At 33.9% G+C, this 27051-nt stretch overlaps 1 protein-coding gene across 1 annotated transcript; it reads right to left on the reverse strand.

Moving 5' to 3' along the window:
- Window positions 1-239: 239 nt before the first annotated feature.
- Window positions 240-25020, reverse strand: Tbcd (tubulin folding cofactor D). Its single transcript, XM_085953445.1, has 17 exons — window positions 24596-25020; window positions 24335-24494; window positions 22909-23032; window positions 20032-20282; window positions 18914-19095; window positions 16292-16499; window positions 12875-13104; window positions 11403-11672; window positions 9867-10188; window positions 7818-8108; window positions 4992-5288; window positions 3982-4141; window positions 3417-3687; window positions 2588-2756; window positions 1839-1978; window positions 1392-1547; window positions 240-1267 (listed from the first exon to the last, which is right to left on the reverse strand). Exons 1-17 carry the CDS (start codon window positions 24965-24967, stop codon window positions 1121-1123), a joined length of 3750 nt encoding a protein of 1249 aa, XP_085809571.1. The 5' UTR covers window positions 24968-25020; the 3' UTR covers window positions 240-1120.
- Between the last annotated feature and the right edge of the window lie 2031 nt (window positions 25021-27051).

Consider the following 27051-nt stretch of genomic DNA (forward strand, 5'->3'; position numbering starts at 1 on the left):
TAATAAACGGTGGGAATGTATATGCGTGCATTTTATTTATTTGAATTTACTCGAAAATATGCACGCCACTGCACTGCCTCAGCCATAAAACCAATAAATCAGATTAGTGTTCGTTCGGGAATGAATGTGCATTTATTTTTAAACACTTCACAGTTTGTGTGAAGTCTTTGTTATTTTATTATATTTGATAATCAGAGATATGAGTAGTAGCGCTAAAAATGAATTGATACGTATTCTATAGCGGTGTAAAACATTTTGTATTTGAATATTTTATTACATTTTTTAATTAAAAAATAATATATTGTGATTGCTTTATATCAATAGGCTGTTTCCTTTACATTATATTTAACAAATTGAACTAATCTAATAACATATAATAAACAATTTACGAAAATTTACAAATTATATACTTTACCTTTATGGAACGCGGGCCAGAGGTTGACAAGTGTTAAATAAATGACACAATTTGATGCATTGATATATTTTAAGTATTTTCTGAAAATTTTATTGAAATATATCAATAGGTTCAAAAGTTATATCATTTTTAACTTCGCGATCGAAATTTGTTGATTTTCATTAAAAAATACCGGATATTGGCGTAGGTTCTTCGCGAAAATTCGCGGACCGTATAGTGTTAATATGTATACAGAATATAATAATTGATATGGAATGTCAAAACTGTGAAAAAACATTTTTAGAAATAATTAGCAACAAATTATCATAGTTTGTAATCGACATACATACTATCGTCATTCCATTATCATTCTGGATTAGTATTATACCTGGAATACCGGTGTTAAAAAATCTTCTTTCAAAGAAAATCATTCACAATGTTACGTCACTTTTATAATTTTAAATTAGTTGTATTTTGCATTATTAACTTACCAAATAGACCTACCTATTTAATCAAAATAAAAAAATCTATAAGCATTATTTCAGTCAGCAATATTAATTTTAATAACCATTATACATAATCATGTACTTATATTTATTATTCTAAACGTTTCAAATAAATACATTGATCATTTTTTTTAAAAAACAGAATATGTTGGTTTGAAACTAAATCTCAAATGGCGTTTCAGATAATTTATAAAATATATCTTTTAGCGATTTAAAATATTTATTGGACATTATTTTGAGTGCTGCTGGCAGGTTTTGCCACTGAAACAGGTTTCTCTATCTCCATCAAATCGCAGAGGGTGTTTCGTATAGGTTTGAGAACCACAACGTTCAGCTCCCAATTTGTTTCCGCTAAAATTGACATAACCTGAAATAAGACAAGAAAATGATGTAAAACAGTAAATTTAGTTTTATATTCACTCATCTGTAAGTAAACTGATACTTTTAATGATGGCATTGAAAAGGAAGATTTACATAATTATGCATTTTACCTGGTCCAAATTATCAGGAGGTATGCATGTCATTTCACCATATATGAGCAGTGCATCATAAAGCCTGGAGGCGGTTGACTTTCGAACGTATTTATCAGCGTAACAAATGCAAATGGCTAACTTCACCAAAGAAGATTTGCAAACATTGCCGCCAACCTGAAAATAATAAAAAAGACATTTATTTGTGTAAGTAACGGAGAAGGGAAAAGATTGGAAATAATAATTTTCAAACGTTAATAATCGTTACCAACAGCGTCTTTCCATGACAAAATCTTCTTATCAGCTCCAATGATTCAGATTTCTCAGATTAAAGCGGATACAGGTTACCATAATGTGCTTCATAATATGTAATATGTAGACAGATATCCAGAAAAATAGGGTTAACTTATAAATAACTGATCGACTTGTGTGATGGTTATTATCTAAATGATATAATGGTATTTTTACCTGTAAAAGTTGGCATAGGACATTGATGGAATCCAAGAGCTTGTAGACATTTTTGCAGCCTTTTATTTCAAATTTGACATGCTTCAGAATTTCACTAGCAAAATTACTAGAGGGATCTTCCAGAACTGAACTCACACAACCTTAAAAAAAGAGAAAATATGCATACAAATAATAATTAAGTGCATTAGTGAAGAACTAAATCATAATTTATGATTGATTACATGTTGTGATATGTAACTAACTTTTGAATAAATTAGTTTTTTAGGAAACAACCTTTTGAAATCAGATAAATGCAGATTTTTACAGATGTTGTAAGCAATGGGGATGAATAAAAAATTGTATTTAAAATAATATTTATTGTCTCTATCGGAAATGAAGCTTTGATCGATTAAGGTACATAGACAAAATGTTTAAATAGGTATGCTATAGGATTTTCAGTCTGTGGACGCTTCGTAATGGCGACATCTGCCGTAAGATATGTATTTGAAAATGATGTAGCCACTTGCATAGTTATGGATTTACACTGTCAGATTACATCATTAAAATCATTTACCGACTCAACAACTTCAGCCTAATGTGACCGTTGATAACTTTCAGTCCAGAAGTCATACCAGCAACATGCAATTTGACTCATAAATAACTATACAATATTTAAGTTTCACACCGTGTTTGGGTTGTTAAATCCATCTTAATATTTCGAGCATAATTTAACAACAATTAAGAATTTTAAAAAATTAAATAAAAATTACCTGAGCTTAGTAACCTATCGAGAAAGTTGAGCATGGGAAGAGTGATGCGGCTGTTTCCGTGATTATCAGCAAATACTTGTATTATTGTATCGCAGATGTCAACCACTTTCACAGTGTCTTCTTGTATTGACGTGAGGTATGAGAACAGGGCAGACGTCGAATGTTTTATCTAAAATTGACAAATAAAATATAACATTACATCAATGCCCAACCTGTAGTTGGGAGCCTTGGTTACCTTGAGCAAATTAAGAATTTGAAAATTTTAGGCGAGCCACACATCTTTTTCACCTTCTTTTTTTTGATGCATTTTTCTAAATCTTTTTTTCTCTGTAATTTGATATTTTCAGACATTGCTTCTATTCTACGAGTGACTGAATTTCTTGATAATTGAACATCTTCAATAGCGGAAATTATTTCCTTCTTATTTTTAAATTCTTGAAACAATGTTTCAGATGCAGCAAGCATTGCTTCTTTAATTATGTTGCTGAATTTGATGAGTTTTTATCTACAGATTTGAGAAAAACTGGATTTTTGTCGAAACCAATAATATGTGGGTTGCCACCGTTTTATCCAGGGCCCTTTAATTAATATGGGTAGAGTCTGGTTTATCAAGGGTTTATGTGGGTTGCCACCGTTTTATCCAGGGCCCTTTAATTAATATGGGTAGAGTCTGGTTTATCAAGGGTTTATTAAGTTAAACATGACACAACTTTCAGAGATTGAGAGAGAAAGATGTGATGTTTGTGGAATGACATAATTAACTTAAGATTTTGAAATTATATTTGAGGTTCATTTAAGGCAATAGGAGGTTATAAGGTTGATTGGTTACCAAATTTTCTGTCATATCTCCAACGCTAACAGTCAAGCCTAGCAAGATGTTATATCTGTACGCATCCCAGTCGAGCAACTTCACAAACAGCGGCATCGTGTGTTCGGCAAAAAGCCACAGAGTCGAAGCATTACTACTGGACATCTCATTGAAAGACAGACCAGTATTATTGGAGACAGTCACATCTTCTGGGTTTGTATTTTCTTTCACTGGACGAGGAAATATCTCCAGTAGCTCGGTGTGGTGTGGAATGTGAGGAATCGTCGGTTCACTGAAAACGAAACATTCTTTTATACCAAGTTGAAACAACAAGTTCAACATATTACATTGACATTTTACAGTACAAACAGTTTTTAAGAATTGACTGTGCAGTCATTCTGTAAATCCTTTAATATAGACATATCCAACTTCAAGTAGGCTGTGATCTACCATACAATCTCATTGTTATTTTTCAACACGAATAAGTACACAGAACTTTCAAAAAGATTTTCTAATTCATATTAGTGTCATATATCACAAAGAGCTATTATTTACATATACAGAAATATGAATAATGTTGCCTCACCAGTAAAGAAGATTGGTGAAAACTTTTCCTCCGTGAGCTCTGGTGCGATCAATTTTTTGCACTGACTGTTGTGCTACTCCCAACATTACTCTAGAAACTAAATCAGAATTCAAAACGGACTGGTCCTCATTAGCGCACTGCTTGCAAAGCGATAGGAGACCTAGAAAAGTATCGCACAACATTTTTTAATATGGTTTTGAATATAAAAATAAGAAAAACAAAAAAATCTATTCACTATGACCGGGATACATAAAAAGTAACATTGAAATACCATGTATAATTCAAAATATGACAGCTGTAAAGGTAGTAAGTTAGTGAGGCAAGATCAGGTTCAGCATTCATAAATATTGCCATTTATTAAATTTCAATTGCCTGAAAATTATTCAAATATTTTTAAATTGACAATGGTATGTACAAAAGTATAAAAACTGCACAATATAAATCTAATAATCAAAATTAACTTTAAATAATTGAATGGTTACTTTATCAAAGTGTTTTAATTGTTAATGCAAATAAGGGGATAATGTATACCTACTTCCAATGTCATATGTATATTTTTCATTGGCACGGCAAAAAATCTGTCTGTTTACAAAAGTACATGTCAACAATGTTGATTGTTGAACAGACGTATTTAATACTGCTAGTCTTTCATATTTGCATATATAATTGATACTCAAATTAATTTTCCTTTGTCGGAATCAATTAAATGATATTAAAAACTATTTACATAATTAATTTCTGTTTAAAATGTGACAATTGTCAGATTTGCAGGTTATCCGTTATATCAGAACAGTAAATGATAAAAAATCAGTTTTTTTCTAACACATATTTCAAAGGTATATTCTTTGATGTGGTGAAAGCATATAGCTGCAACTGTTATATACACCGAGATGATAAGAGATATAGAGAGATATAAGAGATTGAAAAATTAATGTATTTAAAAATTATAATGCAACATTTAACTCTAAAATATAAATCAATTATTTATAAAATGAACCCAAATAGCCTACCTGCCATACTAGCCTCTCTAACCCAAGCACCAACATCACCCCTCATATCGACTGTGTATTCACTCAGGCATTCAATCAAACAGTCAAACACTTTATGCACGCCTTTCCTATCGGCCTGTCTCATCGCCGTCTCAATCTTTTGGACTCCCACGTTCTGGCAAACATTGGTAAGTCCCTTGACAGCATCACGCCTCGACTCAGCCCATTTCAGAGTTGGCTCGCTGATTTGGGTGCAGACTATCAAGGATTGTATCACTAACGGAAGAGATTCTTCGAGAACGAAGCCTGGGAGGGCACCTGTAATAATTGTGTTAAAATAATTAAATAGGTACCTATGTATTAAATGTTCTTATATTTATCTGCATTGTGAAATGATTTTCAGCTTCACTTATATATATATAATATATATTATTACCAAATAAAACCCTTCTCCATAAAAAGGTCTCTAATGCGATATCAGGAATTTAAACTCAATATCAAAATATCCTTGACAAAAATGAACCAGCCCTGCACTACAAACAAAATGTTTCAAACATTACCACAAAAGCAATTTTACACAATGCGACTTTCAAACGCATACCATGCCTGCTAGCTCCCAAGGTCAGGCCCCTAGTGCCGTTAGCTCGCCCCGCTTGCAGTTTGTTAATTCCCCTTTTCGCCCCTCACCAGCATCTTCCTCTAAGGGTGGTGATGCGTTTTGAGAAAACCGTCAGTTAGCAAACTATCCCTACAGCGAAAAGACGGACCGATTTCGTTTCTGAGTCACGCACCGCCCCGCGTGACTGCGTGGGTGGCGCGATAATCAAATAAATCTACCGAAATAAAAACTTAACGAAAGAGTGATACAGTGTAACTCCAATTAAAGTGAACCAACCCATCAGCGATATAGTGTAACCCCAGTTAATGTTAATCCGCCCATCAGTGACATGTGAAACTATAATAATCGCCCACCCCTTATATTTAATTATCTAATCTTTATAATATACCTACCCGTAAAATCAATGCTTGTGTAATTGCAATAAAATCCAACCCTGCGCAGGCAGGGCTAACAAATCAAATCGGTGTTATCAATTTTATACTTTTTAATGCATATGATAAACAACCCATGCAACCCTGCTCTCGCATACACTAACGATCCTGAAATGGACTAGTTCCGAAGGACTTCATTCATCATGCCCACCGCAAGTTCGTCTTCAAGGTATAATTAGAGGATTTTTTTGGAATGTCATTTGATGAAGTTAGCTGTATATAGCAAATTTTACACCATTGTCACTCGCATCTGTCAAAAAGCACAACCATTTCAAAACGATTATAGATTCATCTGATCAGTCAATGCCATGAATTGTTAAATGCATAGATAATGCCGAGATAAACCCTGAAACTTGAATTTGTTTTGAATGGAGAGTATTGTTTTATTAATTACTGCATACATTGACCATTTGAAATGCTAAACAAGTTCGACTTGTACCGTAACCAAAGCATTGACATTATACTACAACAATATAGCTATAACTGCATGTATAAGAACGGACTACATCAATTAACTACTGTAGATAAATAAATAGTTAAATTGAACATTATATAATTTAGAAAAACACTAACTGAGAGAGTATATCACAACCAATAGGGAAAAAAGTAAGCCAACCGGTCGGGAATCGAACCCGGCATCTCCAACGGGTAAACGCCCCAAACGCGTCGCATTCAGCCATTATGCTACGGAAGACATACTAATGACGACAAATATTTAAGCTATTGGCTATTAAATACCTACCACTCAGCGCTCTTCGAAATCATGTTACTTCGGCAATCGAACAAAATATACAAAATATACGAAATAAACAAAAATCGATTGCCGAAGTAACATGATTTCGAAGAGCTGATAATGGCTGAATGCGACGAGTTTGGGGCGTTTACCCGTTGGAGATGCCGGGTTCGATTCCCGACCGGTTGGCTTACTTTTTTCAAAAAAGTTTTTTCTATTGGTTGTGATATACTCTCTCAGTTAGTGTTTTTCTAAATTATATAATGCCGGGTCCACACCGAAAACAAGTCGCGTGACAACTCGTTAAATTTTACGATAAGCATGATAATTATCGTAAAATTTCTTAAGCAATTATGATAATTATCGTAAAGTTTAACGAGTTGTCGCGCGACTTGTTGCCGGTGTGGACCAGGCATAATGTTCAATAATCAGAATGATATATTCTTAAATCTTGTGAATTATTCGTTTCAATAAAAGAAATAGTTAATTAAAAATTATTAGCAAGTACAAGAAGTTGCTTAAAAAATATTGGAGAAATTCCTAGACGTCGGTTAGTAATCGTTGTAATAGTAAAATAACTACCTACTTTGATTTAATAAACAAAAATCGATTGCCGAAGTAACATGATTTCGAAGAGCGCTGAGTGGTAGGTATTTAATAGCCAATAGCTTAAATATTTGTCGTCATTAGTATGTCTTCCGTAGCATAATGGCCGAATGCGACGAGTTTGGGGCGTTTACCCGTTGGAGATGCCGGGTTCGATTCCCGACCGGTTGGCTTACTTTTTTCAAAAAAGTTTTTTCTATTGGTTGTGATATACTCTCTCAGTTAAGTGTTTTTCTAAATTATATAATGTTCAATAATCAGAATGATATATTCTTAAATCTTGTGAATTATTCGTTTGAATAAAAGAAATAGTTAATTAAAAAATAGTTAAATATACCAAGCGATTACTATTTAGAATCGTCACAAAGCCACTACAGATGGCAGTTAGTAGACAAGATTTAAAAACTCATAGGTGTTTTCGCATGTTGTATGATTTAAAATAATATATACATAATTACCAATAGCCACAGCGTGTCCCATTCTGCAGTGGGCATCCATTTGCTTCAATTTTTCACAATATTTCACAATCAAAGCCATTCTCTTATCACGAATCTGCATAAAGTCTTCGCTCTGATCAATGTCCATGTTAGTGGAATCTCCATTCTTCATGCTTGAGCCATTTTGACTATGGGAAGACGGCGCATGTCGAAGATATTCACTGAACAATGCCGATAGAGCTGCGATTGCTTTCTCGCGAATGATCAACACTTTGTGTGCCAAACACTCTTCAATAAGTGTCAGCCAGTCATCTGCAATAGATTAATTCAGTTATAGATATTATGCTTAACAATTAAGGTGCAGGTACAAATTCGATGTCTTCCTGTGTGCCTGAAATAGGCAGGATTAATTACATAGTACTTCGCTGTCATCAAGTGTGAGTACATTGCTCTCAGCACGCGCTAAGCGCATTTTACATAATACAACACAATGTCAAAAATTTTGAGGTAAACACAGTCTCAATCGGCACATTGTGGAATTACAAGGGTAAGTACAAGAAAAGGGAGAAATAAATTACTGTATTCGATCCTAATTATAGAGTGGTGGTTATTTTAACAGATTTTTTATGGTAATAATAGCTATGCTCAAATTAAATTGGCAAATTCCGTCTGGCCCGACTCTCTGCCACAATTGCGAAAAGCTATTATCTATGGTTAAAAGTCATATTTCTGGAATCGTGAGCAGCTTGGAACAATTTCTATTTTTCGGGCATGATTCATCTACCTAAGATTGCCGAGAATGTGCGAAAGTATCCAAAGTAACCGCCCACTTTGCGAGTCGTGTCACCTTAGCTATTCACGCCATTCTGGATTCGACTCTTTCAAATACCATCAAATAACTATCTTCAAGATGGCTAAAAATTTAACAGTGTGGACTAGCGTCGAGGACACCTCGTTGAATTAATACACTTAATTAGGGTTAGTTCTTTAATAAGGTTGTTTGTAAAACCACGCCGATCGCGCTTTCTTCACTAAGCCAACTTTTGACCCAGTATTTTCATTTACAGAAAGTCCTTTTATCCGCCTGAGCGAGTTGAAATATAGCCATACTCGCAACAATCAATCTTAACTGATTCGCTTGGAGATTCATGCTCGCCAGGTAGTTATCTATTATGTAAATTAATAATAATAAGTACCTATATAAATCAAAAATATTTTCTATAAAAAAAACAACTATGTAACGTCAAATAGCCGTGACTCGCTTCTTGCTACGCTAGTTAGCTTTGGCAGCTGAGTTTTGACATAAAAATACGAGGGAAAACTGTTCAGTGTAGCCACCAATCTAACGAAGAAATAGTTTTTGGTCAACTTATATTTTTAATAACTATGTTTATTTTAAGCCCAATCAAAAGAAAGTATCAACGTGATCGAATCGTTGCGTGTAAAGACGATTGATCACGATGATCGTTGGATTTGCGCGTCTGCCGGTGTAATCAAGCCATTAGTCATTCGTCCAACTCATTGAGCATTTGCACTGGATTAAATGCACACTGAGAAAACAACATTCATTTTAACGTTACTGAGTATTTAAAAATGATGGAAAAACTTTAAAAAATAGACTACAATATTTTCAAATTGGCAAGTGAAGCAACTTATAAAAAATGGAATACTTATTTGCAGTATTGGGAAAATAATGCAGGAAGTGAAAAAAATCAAAAGATTTGACAGGTTGGATGTTATTGAGTACCCTGGCTACAATACTCCAGATGCAAAATAATATCATACAAGTATATAATTTTTTTAAGATACTATCTATAGATAGACCAAAATCTACTACTATTTATTTTGTGAATTCTGATTATATTCGTTACGTTTTACAATTGAACAATTTACCACATGTAATACAGGCTTCTTTCCCGCTCAGTTGAAATCTGTGTTGTCACTATAATAAATTGTTGTTAAAATAATATAACTGTTCCACTAATATTCATTCATTCTCCTGTAATAAATTATAAAATGTTTCGATCCGTAATAGTCTAATTTTACAGCATATACTTAGATAAAACTTACCAATTATTGCATCTCCGTGATAGTTTATTTTGGCCATGGAAATATTTTCAATACATGCACAGCAAGCCTGTCTCATCAGTTCTCCTCCCAGTCCCCTAAATTGATATTTCAAATGCAGCTTCGGCACCAGATTCCTTATTGCTTCCAACACATCTGATGTAATAAGACTGCTTGCTTTATTGCAATCGGGCAGTGTTATAACGGAGAGTGCGTGAATCACTTCGCCTATCGCAAGTATCGAGCCGTGCCTCGCGTTTAGGTCAATTGAATTTGTCATTTCGATAAGTTTTGGTAGAACTTTTTCGGCCATGTAATCAGGGGCCTAAAAATATATTATCAACATCGATCATAATATTATATTATTACACATAATATAGCATAATAATATACATTGCATGTAATATAATTTAACTCTATATTTTGAAAATGGTTTTGTGGCGATACATATAAATTTCTGTGGGCCTATTCTAGCATGGTTGTGTTTAGACAATATTTCCATAAAAATAAAAGAAATAAGCACATATTTTACACCTAACAGTAAGCACGACTGTTAGAATAGGGATACTTCAATATTTAGTGATTTTATTGCTGCTCTGTTTGGATTTGTGTTATATTTTTTTGCCAGCCATGTTGGGTGTTATTCATTCTAATTAAGAGCTTGTCCACAAGCCGCGAGTCCCATCGCGATTTACATTCGAGAACCAGAAATGTCTTCCGTCCAGAAACGGCATAGTCTGCGCGTTTGAAACAACTAGGTGACATAATTTATTTTTGAATCGGCATAAAAAACAAATGCGAGTGTAGAAAAAAGCACAACAACTTAATTATTTTGTTAGTCGGTTTCTATGAGATTTTGCATTTCGCGATTACTTTCAATACCTATTCTCGGCACTTTACAAGATAGGTGATGTAATTTATTTTGGAGTACCAATAAAAAGTCTCGCATTCGAGCGCCAAGTCGTAATTCATTTTGTAATGGCTGTAAACGCCGCGATCGTTCAGAGTCTAGCGCTTGCAGGCGATTGTCGCGCGACAATCGTCGAGCATTTGTGGATGGCTGAATTGGGTCGAACGGGAACGCGCAACTTGTTACTCGCGCGGAAAAATGCGCCTTGTTGACAGGCTCTAAGCCAATACTATATGGAGTTGTAGAAACAGAATAATAGTTTGCACAGAACGTGCACTGCTCAGGACAGTCACTCTACTTCAGGATGGAATATCGAAGTGAGAAAGGCCACATGAGGCAGCGTGGAGAGGTGTGGAATGTGCGAGAGGTTTACAAGGCATTGCTCAAAGGACATAAAAATTAGATACTCCCACACTCCCTATTTTTTATTCCAACTGCGGGATTGAACTTGTGGTCCACAGCTAGACTGCCGCTTTACCAACTCAGATACCATGTGTGCGAAAGCGAGTATGAGCCAGAAATTTTGTCCAGGTAATATTTAAAAAAAGTTATATGTAACCACAAACTTCATCTGGCCTAACCCAGAACATATTTTAATATAAAATAACAAAACTAAAATAATTCCTTACCTTGTCTGTCAATTTGTGAAGAGCCTTAGAAGTCAATTCTCTTATGGTAATATCCCAATGATCAACCTTTTTCTCAACCAAATGATCGATAAGTGGAAAGGTGTAGTCGGAGAACTGAGCGATCCATGGGGCGATAGTGAGGAAAGCATTATTTCGTAGTCCGACTGAGATGAAATCGGCCACTGTGAGGATGTCTATTCCATGCGGGAAGGATCCCTGCCGTCCCACATTTTCCTGGAATGCAGCTGAAGCAGCTCTGCGACAGTTAATCTACAAACAGTAATGAAATTGTCATCAAATATGTGTATAATGTATATTCCGGCCTTATTTTCAAATCCCTTTAAAGTTCAAAGTATCGCAAGTGAACAAACACGATTGCCACAGTTATAATAAGCTAACGTAGATGGCGAAAATTATAACTTAAAGTGTCAAGGCTGCCGTCGGTGCGCTGCGATATATTATGAAAGGATTGCCAGTAATAGGAGACTTTTTTTCCGTACTTTGGTTCAGAATGTGAAGAATACTATTATGATATTTTTAGTTATATGGTAACATTGAAATATCGAAGAATATCTACCTATCATTGGAGCGACTCTATCATCAACCTTATTTATAGGCCCGGTGAGCTTATTTTGTTTTTCTGTTCTTCACAGAAGGTATAACACAATGTATAATCCTCCTGCTACCACTTTTCAACACTTTTTGCATTATTAAGACATTCAAACCCTTTGCACGAACTTGCAGCACACACAAATAACGAACGTCAAATGATTGCACAGAGAGGGGAACGAAGAGGAAAGGGGGCGGAGGATTGTAGTCATCGAAATTGCCACGCTTCATGTTATATTTGCCGCACTCTACACATTAGTACTGTAAACATAGGTGCTGAATTCTGCTTTAAAGGATGATATGGAGGTGAGATGGTGAGGAGGATTATAATGCCTCTACAGAATACGAAAGTTGCAGCTTAATACATTTCACTGATAATTTACATTTTAAAGTATTTAAAATAATCAATACAAAAATAAACCTACACTTTAAAAAAACTATTATATAAAAATGTGCATTCATTCAACAAATTCATCCAATTATTAGATTTGCCATTAAATTCTCTCGGTTGAATAAATTCTATCGAATGCTGAAGAAATTTTTTTTAATACTTCATAGTTTTAATAATGTAAACTTTTCTAAAAAATAATGTGTGAATCAAAATCCTTTTTATTTAAGTATATCGATTGTTTGAGTTCGAGAGTATTCGGAAAGATCCTCATCCAATCATAATATTATATACACTGACTGCGATAAGCGAGAAATTGAATGTAAAATTTATAGATATCCAAAAATTTCATTGGGTGGCATATACAGAAAGGATAAATAATAAGCGTCGAAGTGCATAATCTCAAGATTCACAGTGTGTCACACCGTGCTGTAGCGTCATTAATAACACTAACAATAATAAATTACACATTAACCTCTCTGTCAAAAACAGCTGTAATAATAAGCCCAGCAGCAATTCTCTTGACATGTGGCTGGAGAATATCGGCATCGTAGGCTCTTGCAAAAGCCCAGCTGACATAGCAGGCAGCATCTCTCACATGCTGACCGACTGCTGTATGCCCTCGCAACTCTTCGTATTGAAGTGCTTTCAAGATCACCTCTACAGCTGATGGTAGACTGTCGGGCAGCAGCAAGCCGCGTCTGCCTGAAATCAAAAAGCATAGATCAATAAATTTTAATACTATATTCAATAATATTGCTTGAAGAAAGAAATGTTCTTCTAAGCAGATAGAGCATTTGTATACCACATATTATGTAATTGAAGCTGAAATGGGGTTACTAATGCTAATGATTAAATTAGGTGCATGTCAGTATTGCAGATTCATACTATGCACCGAGATCAAAACACTTTAAATTAGTGTAAAAAGAAAAAAGAGAATAAAAGAAATTTTTCATATGCAGTGATCATTTTTTAGATGAATGCTCCGCGGTCAACAAGTTAACCATACTAAAAAGGTTCTGGAATCGCTGTCAAGTGTTCTATCACAAAGCGTTTGATAGGCTCCCTCTTTATTATAGACATACAAATATTAATTGTCTGTTGTTAAAATTCGGAACTAAGCTCTTCACAGGCAAGTGTTAGCAAGTAGCACCCGCAATCACCAGACAATGTATATTGGTAGATCTATGGTCGAGACTATTTGGTTTAAACCAGTGCTCGAAACAGAAAATTTTACGAACCGGAACGCTCAATATTTTTTCAAAGAATATGTGCAATATTCGATATAATAACTGTAATACAAAAAATATCTCAGTTTTACATAATGTACTTTATAAAACATTTTCATCACCACATTCGCCCGAATCAGTTGTTTGTGACATCAAAATATATAATAATATAAGTTTACGAAATCGTTTACAAAATCATAACATTAATATACAAATATAAATATCTAAATGTATATGAATCCAATTGGAGTAGGAAACATAAAAATACATGAAATAATAAAAAAATAATAACAAAAATCAATTACGATGACAAACAACCGTGAAAGTCTCAAACAGCAGATACCTTAGTAAAACCAAGACACATGCTACTTTATTCAAAGCTCTGATTTTCAGTAAATTGGAAATATTTTGATAAACTATTTTTTAATTAAATCAAAATCCAACATGTACGAAAAAGCAAGAGCATAAATAATACTTACATAAATATAGCCTCAAATCTTGATACACAATCAATACAATGAAAAATAAATATAGGTACACTCGAATATAAATAAAGTTTTATGAATAACGTTAGGAAAGTTAACAGAAAGAAATTTGAATCCGCCTAATAAATAACAATATATTCACCTGCATTAGTTGTATGAGTGCCTAAGACATTTTCCAGTGCCTTTATAAGAATGTAGAGAATATTCTAATAGTAAATAGTATCATGATACCTACACTTTTGTATTCCATAAACCATCTACTACCTACACTCTACAGGGATTTTATGAGAACCTAATACATTCGCTTAGTATGAAGATATCATTATTCATTATTTAAACTTAGTAAGAATGCGAAAATTCTAAAAGAAATTGCCATTACCATGTAAGTACTATTAAAACATAATCAAAAACAATTTTCTTTAATTGATTATAAAGCAATATACCTACATAAGTTTATGAGTGCCTAATACAATTTCCAGTGCATCAATAAGAATGTGGTGAATATTTGAAAAGTAGGATTACATTATGATAATTTTATATTTTTTCACAAACAATCTACCTTATCTATGAGCTCTATATTATGAGAGCCTAATACATTTTTTTTTAAAATATGGAATATCAATATTATTTTAAGGGTAGTAATAAATAGGTGAAAATTGTAGAAGGCTTTGCCATTTTTCATAAACAATCTACCTGGAGGAGTCTATGAGAGCCTATTACATTTTTTTCAAAATATGCGATATGAATATTATTTTAAGCTAGGTGAAAATTCTAGAATGCATTGCCATTTTTTCGTTAACAATCTACCTGCAGGGTTCTATGATAGCCTAATACAATTTTTTTAATTATGCGATATGAATATTATTTTAAGCTAGGTGAAAATTCTTGAAGGCATTGCCATTTTTCATAAAAAATCTACCTGCAGGGTCTTATGCGAGCATAATACATTTTTTTTAAAATATGCAAATCAATATTATTTTAAGCTTAGTAATAAATAGGTGGAAATTGTAGAAGGCTTTGCCATTTTTCATTAACAATCTACCTGGAGGAGTCTATGAGAGCCTAATACATTTTTTTCAAAATATGTGATATGAATATTATTTTAAGCTAGGTGAAAATTCTAGAATGCATTGCCATTTTTTCGTAAACAATCTACCAGCAAGGTTCTATGATAGCCTAATACATTTTTTTTAAATGTGCGATATCGATATTATTTTAATAGTATTAAAAACGTGAAAATTTTAGAAGGCATTGCCACTACCATGATAATTTAAAAAACTATTTTCATTAATTGATTATAATATAATATACCAATATACACCTACCTGCAATTATTTTATGAGTGCCTACTACATTTTCCATTGTATATATTATTATTATTATAAGAATGACGTGAATATTCGAAAAGTGGATTGATTGCATTATGATACTTTTGTATTTCACAAACCATCTACCTTACGTCCTTCTATAATCTATACCCATAATACCAGGTACCCTAAATATATTATGTATTTTGTGATTTTGTCTGCACGCAAAATAACATTGTTATAATAATATAATATCTCATATTAAGAAAACGGAAGAGAGCAATAAATCTAAAGGTGCTTCTTCAATAAAAACTTTTATTATTAGACACATCGCGAGCCTAATACTACAAGGTTTTAAGTGTTCGTCCTTGAAAAAACAAACTCAACAATGAAGTAGTATTCTAATCTGCCACATTGTTACTTTTGTTTCGTCAAGGACAAACACTTAGAACCTTGTAGTTCTCCACTCGCGACATGGGTTGTCTAGAAATGCATTGTTGGGAAAAAATATACCTAGCTCGATGCATTTCTAAGAACAAAATTTTAGCTTGGCTAATTGTGACACCCATTTGTATCGACATATTATGTAGGAACAATAATCCGGTCAACCAGTAAAATCATAGTTTAATAGAAAGATAATTATTACTTTATTATGTTTTCAAAATATTTTGAACTGGAACGCCATATGAAATATTCTGATGAGGCTCGAGAATTTTACGAGACATCTTGCTATCTTCTAGGATTTCACGAGAAGGAATGGTATATTCGAGGATTCCACGAGACGGAACGGTATTCTCGAGGAATTCATGAACCGGAACGGCGCTTCAGGGCGTTCTGCTCCATTCCGAGCGCTGATTTAAACAGTATTTACCGAGCTCCGCAAGGGCGAGACATCCGCCATGCCAAGCGCTGCAATCCTCTCGTGGGCCGAAAAGATCCATGAGTCCTGCAGCTACATCACCGGCGGCTGATTCACCCAGTCTTGATGAGACTCTCCCCAAGCCTTTGGCAGCGGACCATCTGACTATATTGTCACCGTCCCGCAAGCCCAGGAATAGTTGTTCGATCACCTCTTCAATCTACAAAAGTGAAACAATAAAATTATGTAAACCTGTTCAAATCAATCACGAATTGTGAATGGACCCCTGATTTAACCTTTCTAACGCGGCAACTGACTTTAGTCAGCCTATACGCGCGAGTCATCCGCGCGTCAGCTGACTAAAGTCATTTCGATTTTCGTTTGCCTAGTACTCCTTTCGGCCAGGCGCGAATAATTCGAACATTGATTTAATTTATTCAGAAATCATCCTTCTCTTGACATCTGTCAATGGATAGCCTAAACTTTTGTTCTATCTAATTTAAATAAATATTTTTCGGGAGCGTGTCTTGAATAAAAAAATATCAGTCATCGGGCCAATTCAAATTTGCCGCGTATATAGTGTCTTATCGCTTCTTAGTGCATGTGCGTCGAAGACATTTGACTGACGTGTTTGTAACGATACGAGTTTGCGATATAATAAGTTATATTGTTTTTTAATGATTGAAAAACTATTTGGTGCGTAAACTGTTAAATAGAATATTCGAAATTTACATTGATCAAAGTGAATTTACAAAATATTTTTACAAAAGGAATGCTTTTGGAGATTGCATTCATTCGCCTATCTGCTATTATATTATCCGCGAGTAAATAGTTTCGGAAAATAATTTGAACAAGGTGTCATTTAAATATACCTAGGAGTCCGCGATTCAATATGTCTCTTTGTTTATCATTGATTAACATTTTTAAATACTATTTTCTGGTTATAGAATTAGGTGAAACAGACAAAAATTATTTATTTACCCTAGTTATCAGCCATTTATAAAGAAAAGACACGAACAATCAGATGCCCGTTCCCGCATAAATGCGGAAATTGTCGTATTACGCTACACCAGGTCCCGCGCTACTGAATTTTTATACACTGCGCGGCAAATCATCGTCTGCTGGTGTGAGACAGACACTTGAGAATTATTTTTTTCGTAACACTATTCAAAAGGGTTTGATTCATGACTACTATTTTTTTTTATGGAGAATTCTTCTTATATTTATAGTCGAAAATAACTCGAGTTACTTACTATCATGTCATTATAATAAAATAAGAGATTACCTATTCTAGTACCAGTGGGTCTATTCTATACTTATCGACCGCTAAAGTGATAAAGTAATAAATATTATCATACTTAGGGTAGGTTTGTATCAAAATGTTAGCACTTATTGTAACAATTACACGAAGTTGGTTTTTATTGTTGCAATAAGTGCTATATTTTAACAGCACCTATCTTGCTGCTGTTGAAATATCGCACTTATTGCAACAATAAAAACCAACTTCGTGTAATTGTTACAATAAGTGCTAATATTTTGATACAAACCTACCCTAAGTTTGATACTATTTATCACTTTAGTGTTCGATAAGTATAGAATAGACCCACAGGTTATTGAAGTAATATAATAAAAAAAAAACAAATGAACTTGAAAATAAAATTGTGGTGACTATAAAGCATTTAGAAGTGCAAAAAGTGTTTGAAATTTAATATTTTACGAATTGTAATAGCCTAATAGGTATTCGAAAAATAAACCGTTTTGTTATAAACTATGTGTCATTCGATTCCATTCAGTTCGGGGTCAATGGTAGGTACAAACCAGGCACTGGTGGTAAGTACATTACTCTCAAATAGCCAGTAGTTCTCAAGGATGATTTATTTATACTCGACCTGCAGTGCTGCAATGTGTATGGGAGTTCAAATAAAAGTTACACAGTTTGAGATGTCCTGGATGCTATAAAAATGAGCTATTTATGACTGATATTTTTTTAACACACTCAACAAAAATGCTCATAAAAGTCATAAACCATATTATTATTCATTATGTGTATGACATATTTGTCGAAATCGTAGCCGTAGACTATAATACTGAACTGTTCTTACACTTGTTAATCTGTCATCGACGCATTAGTCCAGCACCATTTCGTAAGTGTCATGGCGCCGCTCGAGTAAGCCGGCATTTTTTCAATGAAGAAATCTTGTTCGTGATTTCTTATCAGTTTTAGGCGACGAATGTTTATTTTTAGAGTCACATAAAATATTAGGTTCTGTCATAATCATTTTTGAACTTGACTCCGATTTTTTACTACTCTATTTGTGTATGTTTGACTGACATTTATTACGATTTATTGATGCTTGAAATAACAACGCGCACTGTTGTACTAAGTCGGGATTCGTAACGCTTAGAAAGGGTTAACATCCATGGAATTCACATTTTCCTGCTGTTTGCATGTAGTTCCCGCAGTTCTATTTGCATAAATCCATAAGCTTGGTTTTTTTAACCTGTGTTTGATCCAGTGCAAGAACCCAATGGGTTGGGCGAATGGCTAAAAACTATTCCTCATAAAAGGATCTGTTACTATAACCAAACTTATGTATTAATATGTACAGAACACCTTCATGATAAATTTATCACCTGCTCTGGAATGTATTGGCAATCTTCATCATCTTCGTCCTCGGGTTCCGGTTCGGCTGCATTAATATTTGCTTCAGCTGCCGGAATAGTCATGTCTCCAGCGGCCCTAAGATTCACAGCCAGGGTACGGGAGCCTCTAGAGTATCGCCATTTTGCCACACGGCTTTTCAGGTATGTAAGACCTACGCAGATAGTCAAAAAATCAATTATACGTGTATGGAATACCATTGTTTTAAATAAATGAGCATTTAAATATCTGTGTTTCTGTGTGAAATTTACTAATTTAGCGGTGTAGATTCAACTTGTTCATTCTGTCTTTTATGCAAAAATGCATTATAGTTATATTGACATATCCAACTCGTTTTTTAAAGTTTTCAGACCTAAATACTTATTTCCTTCACATTGAGATATTACGCAATTAAAAAAAGAAAGTTCAGTCACAGCTATCAGTCAAACCATTGGTCATATTGAAAAGACGGTCATAGCTGACGTGAAATGCAAATTGATATCTATATCCTGGCAGAAAAAAACAGAAGAGTTCATACTACTGCTATATATAACCTACCGTGCATCTTGTATTTTTCTTCAGGTTCTCGAGAAATGTCCTACGGGAATTATATATGAAGTTTACTTATAAGGTGGAAATTGTTTGAATTGCGGTAACTACATCAGGTAGCTATATACTGATGGCCAGTGGCGAGGGGTGGAGGTAGGCTGGTAACAGTAATCACAATCCGTTAATTGTAATTTTAGTTTAATACGTTTCACTGACAAAGTGTAGTGTGCTCTATTTATGACGGATCTTAATAGCCTACCTCCACCATTCGCCACTGCTGATGGCTAATATTGTCATTTGGGTGATGATAGACATTGATTTTTAGGAAAATAAAGGCTAGATGCATCAGTTCTGTAATAAATAAATAAATAATTTGTAATGACAATGATGATTGTAGTTGTCAGAAAATTTTCAACTGGAAAATCCTATGTTCTTAGTAAATTAGTGATTTCTAACCAAGGGTTTCAATCAAACGTTGATTATCACAAAAAATAATGTGTTAATAGCAGCGACACCTAAAATTCTATCCGCAAATATGTTAAAATACATAATATGTTCATACCAATTCTCTGAATAATTTTGACAGCATACTTTCGTACTAAGATGGCCTTATTCTGTCTGTAGTTCTGTTTAGTAACCCATAGTAAAAGATTGTCGGCGTAAGGAAGAAGGTCTTCCCGTTTGCCGTGTTTGAGGATAGCTGCAACTGTGGCGAGCACTCCGTATTTGATGTTATCTTCAATTTGAAGGTTACTATTTTGTAAATAAGACCACTCGAGAAATACACCAAGATACGGTTCTTTCACGTCAGACCTAAAAAAAAGATATGTACATTCTCTTTATCCCCTTTCTCAGATTGAGTGGTTCTGAAATGTTATTTTTTAGAAATGATGCAGAATGAATCCAAGTGAAACAATAAGGTGCAAAAAAACCATCATAGCCATTCCGAAAATCGGAAAACTAAAAATGCTCATGACACGCCACGGTCAACCTCGAACCACCAACCTTTCAGTGAAGAGTCAAGCATGCTACCAAATGCACCACGGAGACTGGCGATTGTGAAAATTTTTGAGAACACTTAGTATATTACTTACTAAACATGGTGGATTGTTTTGATTAAGAGTTGGTTGGTCAACCGTGTGAATCACACGACTCTTGTGGAAATTTCAACAATAATAAAACAGAAATTGCCTGTTGAAATTTAACTTATTTTTCATCTTCACTGCCTCACGAAGAGTTATCTTCAAGTTTTTAGCCACTTGCTCAATTTATTAGGTCCATGCTCTGGATTGGAAATATGTACACATTGAAAAACATGTGAATATGTTAGATTCGGTATTCGAACCTGTTATCATAAGCGGTTAAGTTACAATTAGGACATTTGCAGGCCCATTTTGTCTTTTACGTATACAAATTTGTCATGTAGATCATACTGTAATGTAATTGATGAGTAACTTAGTGAGTATGCAGAGAACTTTACTGGAGATGAAGAAGAGATGGTTTACAGTGATGGTGAGACCGTGCACAGTGACAATGACAATTAACCTATAGTTGTCCAAACACGAGAATTTCTCGTGCCGCATTTTTTTGTCTTTTGTACCAAGCATGAGAAATTCTCGTGCCTAAGAAGGCACCTTTTCGATAATTTTTTGGGACGTCCATAGGCATCTATAGAAAAAATAATGAATTAAATAAGTTTAAGAAGCAGATTTCTGCACCAAATAAAACTTTGGTTTGCGAGGTTTCTTACCAAATTATATTATAGATTTTTTAAATGAATCACCATGAGAAAGTGTCGCTGCGTGAATTCGTATTGAATATATTTGTGAATTTTTTTGTGACTATGTGACATCTATTGTTTAAATTGTTGATCTATTATGTTTTAAATCCAATGATTTGGGAAGTTTGAAAAAAAAATCAAAAGTTCGTATTTATTGAATTTTGAACTTCCCTATCTCCATTTTCATGTGTTTTATTATTTTCATAACTCAGGAATTATAATAGGCCAACCTTTTTTTATGTATGTTCTAAAAATCAATTGATTTCAAGATTTCAATTTGTGTTTCGGAAAGTCAGACGCCAACGGGTTAAGAAAATAGAGAGCAAAATAAAAAGATTCCTTTTTGTAAGGTGTGCTCATCACACACTCATCTTTTTTAAGTTACATGAGGGATAGTAATAATACAATCTATAATAGAGTTACAAAATGATGTGAATGTAGAGATTGGATAAATTGCAAGTCAAGAGGTAAATTAACTGCGTATCCATGTTGGATAAAATCAAAAAATAAATGCTAGGTTTCATCATGCGTCAATGACATTGAGCTACTTTACAAGCTGTTTGTTGGCGAATTTAAAAGCGGGCGATTCAGCTACTGCGATTGTGATGATGACACACAAAACTTTCCATTCGCTGAGAAGCCAACAAGCTAGCGACTATTTTGACAGAACGTAGTTCGTTTTTTTACCAGGAGGTCGCTTCTACGCTCGACTGCACAGACGTAGTAGGCCCATACGCCAGCGTGTAGCATGTAAAGTTGACCGGCTTTCAACTTTTCTCGGTAGATTGTTTACAATCTGCTTGTTAGTTTGTTCGATGATGACACTGGGCGACTTTACAGGCAGATTGTAAATTCGCTAACAAGCAGCTCGTAAAGTAGCTCAATGTCATTGACGCTTTAGACACTATGATAATCATAGTACTTAGACTGCAAAAAGCTTATTAAAAAAAAATGACACCAATAGGAATTTTTTTTTTTCAACCATGTTCGATCAATAGGATCATATTGGCCTCCACAGAGTAGAGGTTTGTATTAACAGATTTTGTTTTTTACGAGAAATGGATATCAGCCACTACTTGCTCAACCTATTAGGTCCATACCCTAACTCACACACAAATTGAAAAACAATATGTCTACTTGCCAAACCCAGGATTCGAACCTGGGACCCACGACGTTATAGTCCAAGGTTTAAGCCGCGCTGCCACCGTGGGTGTAAATTGTAGGATATATGTGTATGGATATATATATCCAGTAGGAAATATGTAGATCAAATTCACCATCGATTGAAATGAAAATAACTCTAACTAAACTTTTCTATGCCTCACAATATTACTATTACAATATCTGACAGACCACAGATTTTTAACAACTCATATTGAATGTAGAGCGAAGCTCTCACTAAAATCGCTGTAATATCGATAATATGTGGCATAGTATTTCATAATTTCATAATTATACAAACAGATGTCACTGTATGTTTAATTTTTTAGCTTATGCAATTCAATCGACAGTGTTTAGTAATTTGAGTTTAAAGTCGGACGAGATAACTCGCGAAATTTGTATGAGCGGCCTGTCGATCACTGCCTCATAGAGCGAGAAACTCACTGAAGGCATAGAACCGGCGAAGTATATAGGACATAAAACATAATCAATTTTTACCTGGTTAAAAATTTGGAAGCTAAGAATGCGCTGGCTTCAGAGCAAGAGTCTGTTACAAGTGCATACGTCTTGCAAATTTCAAATATTCTACTCATCACAGTTTCTCGGACTTTGCCATCACTTCCTATAAAAGAAACAAAATAATTACATGGATACCATTACGCGAGTGGAGAACTACAAGGTTCTAAGTGTTTGTCCTTGAAGAAACAAAAGTAACAATGAGGCAGCGTAGAATTCTACTTCATTGTTGGGTTTGTTTTCTCAAGGAGGAATACTTAGAACCTTGTAGTATTAGGCTCGCGATTACTAATTAGATACCTATTTTTTTACACGTTAAACGTAATATGGTTCATAGTTTCTTTCAGCATTTGCCTTCATCCATGTATGTTCAAAGTCGTCTTGCTCCAATTTAGGACTCGTCCATTGCGAGCTCTATGTGGACTTGAGATATAATGTGTACAATTTTTATTTCAGGTGTAATAAATATATCCAAAGACACTATAGAGTAAATTCTTTGACGGTATTGCTAAAACGTCAATGACATTGAGCTACTTTATAAACTGTTTGTTGGCATATTTAAAAGCGGGCGATTCAGCTACTGCGATTGTGATGATGACACAAAACTTTCCATTCGCTGAGAAGCCACAAGCCAGCGACTATTTTGACAGAACGTAGTTGCAGATCATAGACAATAGATAATATACGTAAAAAAGCATAGATAATATACACAAGCTAGCTAGCTGCTAGCCGAATAAGTAATGTTTCCATTTTAAAACGTCAAAACGGTATAATGTCAAAATGAGTAGTTCGTTCTTTTACCGGGAGGTCGCTACCATCGCTCTACTGCGCAGATGCAGTAGGCCCACACGCCAGCGTGTAAAGTTGACCGGCTGTCAACTTTTCTCGATAGATTGTTTGTAATCTGCTTGTTCGATGATGACACTGGGCGAATTTACGAATAGATTGTAAATTCGCCAACTAGCAGCGTGTAAAGTAGCTCAATGTCATCGAGCCTTAATTCACCAGGTTTTCAAACAATATAATAACTGCTCTTCAATTTTTATGTACTGTTTCCAAGGCGATATATTTTAGAGAATTCAATTTACAAAAAAAACACAGATGAAACAATTAGTAATGCATTGAGGTGCTACACAATGAAGTACCTAAACGATACCAAGGAAAAACAAATGTTTGGTGACCAGTACAGCTATCTCTATATTTAACAAGTAGATTGTTAAACAGTTCTGAAATTGTGCTTAATATTAATATTTTTGGTAAGCAGTATTACAGTAAACAAATAACTTATCGACCATAATACATAATTGTGGGTTAAAGCTTTTCGCTTCAGAGGGCAGAATATTTTGTCATAGGTAATGTTGTATGATTAGCCACATAGTTGGATACCAAGAACAAAGAAATAAGTAACCTTTTTCTCCTGTAGTGAAGCTGTCGAGTCGTCCCATATGGAATGGCATAATTACAATAATAGACAACCAAAGCAGAACTACAAATCGGCTTCTCCATGTTTCTCTATCTTCAGGATTTTGTGCCTCCAAGAAAGTCAACACCGGCTGTAAATCGGCAATCTACAAGTGGAAATTTATTTTACATAACATTTTTCAATTTGAAGTTTATAATAAAAGCCAAAATTTCATTACATCTACTAAATATTTCTAGAAAAAACTACCTCATGCGGCAGATGTCTGATGACAACTTTATAACCTCTAACTCGTATAATCTGATACATGTAATTAAAAGTAGCATGTTTTAATTTATCTGGAATGCTTTCGGAACGCAATATTGTTACAAACTTATTCAATATTTTGTCCAAATGTGGATCTAAAAGATGCGGTTGTTCATAATATTGCTTTAGTATAGTGTATAGTTTGTCATATTGACGTTCCAATTCTGACTCAGAAGAATCATAAATCACTTCGAGGTTATCTATGAGACCAATTACTGTGTCCACCTCTGTGAACATTTCCAGGGCACATCCCAAGCCCAAGTTTTCGCAAGTATCATCATCTCGGGTCGTATTTTCCATTTCTGCGACCACCATGACGTTTAAATTTTAAAATTTTGTCAGACTTTTGTTTTGATTTTGCTAACTGCGAAGTAGTGCGAAGTTAGTTGCAAGTTGCAAAAAATTCAGTGCTGCCACAAATTTTCAACAAAAATCCCAGAGGAAAGAATGAAGAAATTTTATTTATGGGAGAAAAAACTTTTGAAAATAAACTTTCATCAATAACAATAATGTTTAAAACAACATTAGAAATTTAACTGAAGTATCATCTATTTAATTTATTTGACAACCTAAACTCTTAAGTATGGGCAACTATTGATTTTCAAGTATCTCACAAAAAAATTATGAAACCCAATAAAATAAATGTATAGGTATATATTGTTTAATTATTGTTTGTGTCAAAATTGTTTGATTGTATATGATACCTATAGCAACTGAATTTTTTAAAGCTAGATACAATAAATTGCCAACTATCATAAAAACTACCTTACATTGGCAACAAAATTCATGTTAACAAACGTAGTAAAAAAATGAATCATCGTCAAGATGACAATAGAAGTGAAAAATACACGAAAAACCTATTCTTTTGAAACATTGGTAGGTACCTATGTACTATTTTTTTATGTAGACAAGACAACACAGTACAATTAATTGATAATTTAAGATTTGAGTAATATTCTTTGTAATTTTCAGTATAATCTTACGAAAATATTCTATTACCTATTGATCTGCTTGTAATTAATTATCATAGAGCAATCTCTTTGTAGAACATAATATAATAATTTATCTTCAATAATTATGTATATAATATGTATAAATAATAAATGGTATATTCAAAAAATGAAAGGTTAGACTATTATTTACATATAGTTTGACGAGGAATTTAACTTAACAAATTGACCCGTGCTATGATTACATGCGAGTAAATTGTAAATTCCAATGTAATGTTCTATATAATTACATACCTAGGTAGGTATCTAATATTTTTTTTATCAGATAATGTTTTCTGGAAATTAAACCAAATGCACATATTTTTGTCAAATAAACAGGTCCTTAAAATTTGCAATTTTTAGAATAGAGATGTCATAATAATAATATGACAGAAATTAAATTGTAAGTAAGTAAAAAAATACTTAAACCCGGCTAAAATTATTAAACATGGAACATGCTTTGCCTACTGATTCTCTGAATGTTGGTTGTCCAAATTCGAAAGAAAATAAAATAAATTGCGGGGCGCGGGTTTACACGTCATCCCCGAAGCGCCATTCGCGGTCGCGGCGGTCGACTGGAGTCTCTATCGGCCGCGCTACTTTTATGACTTTATTTTTCGTTACGCCTGTGCGATTTTTCGTAACGAATCCGCCCGAAGGTCAAGACAAAAGCATGTCCCATACTAATACTGAAAATATGATTGATCTTACCGTTATAATATTATTATCGTTTTGAGTTTCTCAGTGAAATCAATTTACACCCAATAACCAATCTAATAAAAACAATATTAAAAACTCATTTCAACGTTCGTTTACCTACTAATTAATAATAGTATCTAAACAAAATATTAGCAAAAAAGTGCCTAATAATTCTACTGAAAATCGTAATTTATGTACCTAGTAGCTGATATAATATCCGTAAAAAACAGGAAGTATGTACTTATGCGTTGAGATATTTTCATAATAGGTAGGTAGGTACCTACATGTCTGTATGAAAGAAGTTAGACTATAAATAGGAACATCCGTTATTTCTGTATGACATTTGAAATTATTTAGCAATCCCATGAAGCATGGTTAGATTGATCAACTCCACAAAAATATGAAAATTGTTCAGTTGTCATTCCAATTTTTTTATTCATGCAGTATGGCGTATATTTTTTATGTTCATATTTTTAATTAGGTACCTAGTACCTCGAGTTTAGTAAAAAACGGTTTTACACAGGTTTTATAGTATTTGATATAAATTGCTGTCTACTTATTTACTCGTGGCGGATTATCTTTTTATACACCCTGAAAATTATTTGCAAATAAATGTCATAATAAAAGTGTGAAGTTCTCATCAAATGAGTTTTCAATGAGAAGTCACTTGTAGCTAATTTCATATGTAAACCAATGGTATTTTTTTTTTGC

This window comes from Rhyacophila brunnea, unplaced genomic scaffold, assembly GCF_057557595.1.
Source record: "Rhyacophila brunnea isolate RB1 unplaced genomic scaffold, BYU_Rbru_1.0 scaffold_10, whole genome shotgun sequence".
NCBI lineage: Eukaryota > Metazoa > Arthropoda > Insecta > Trichoptera > Rhyacophilidae > Rhyacophila > Rhyacophila brunnea.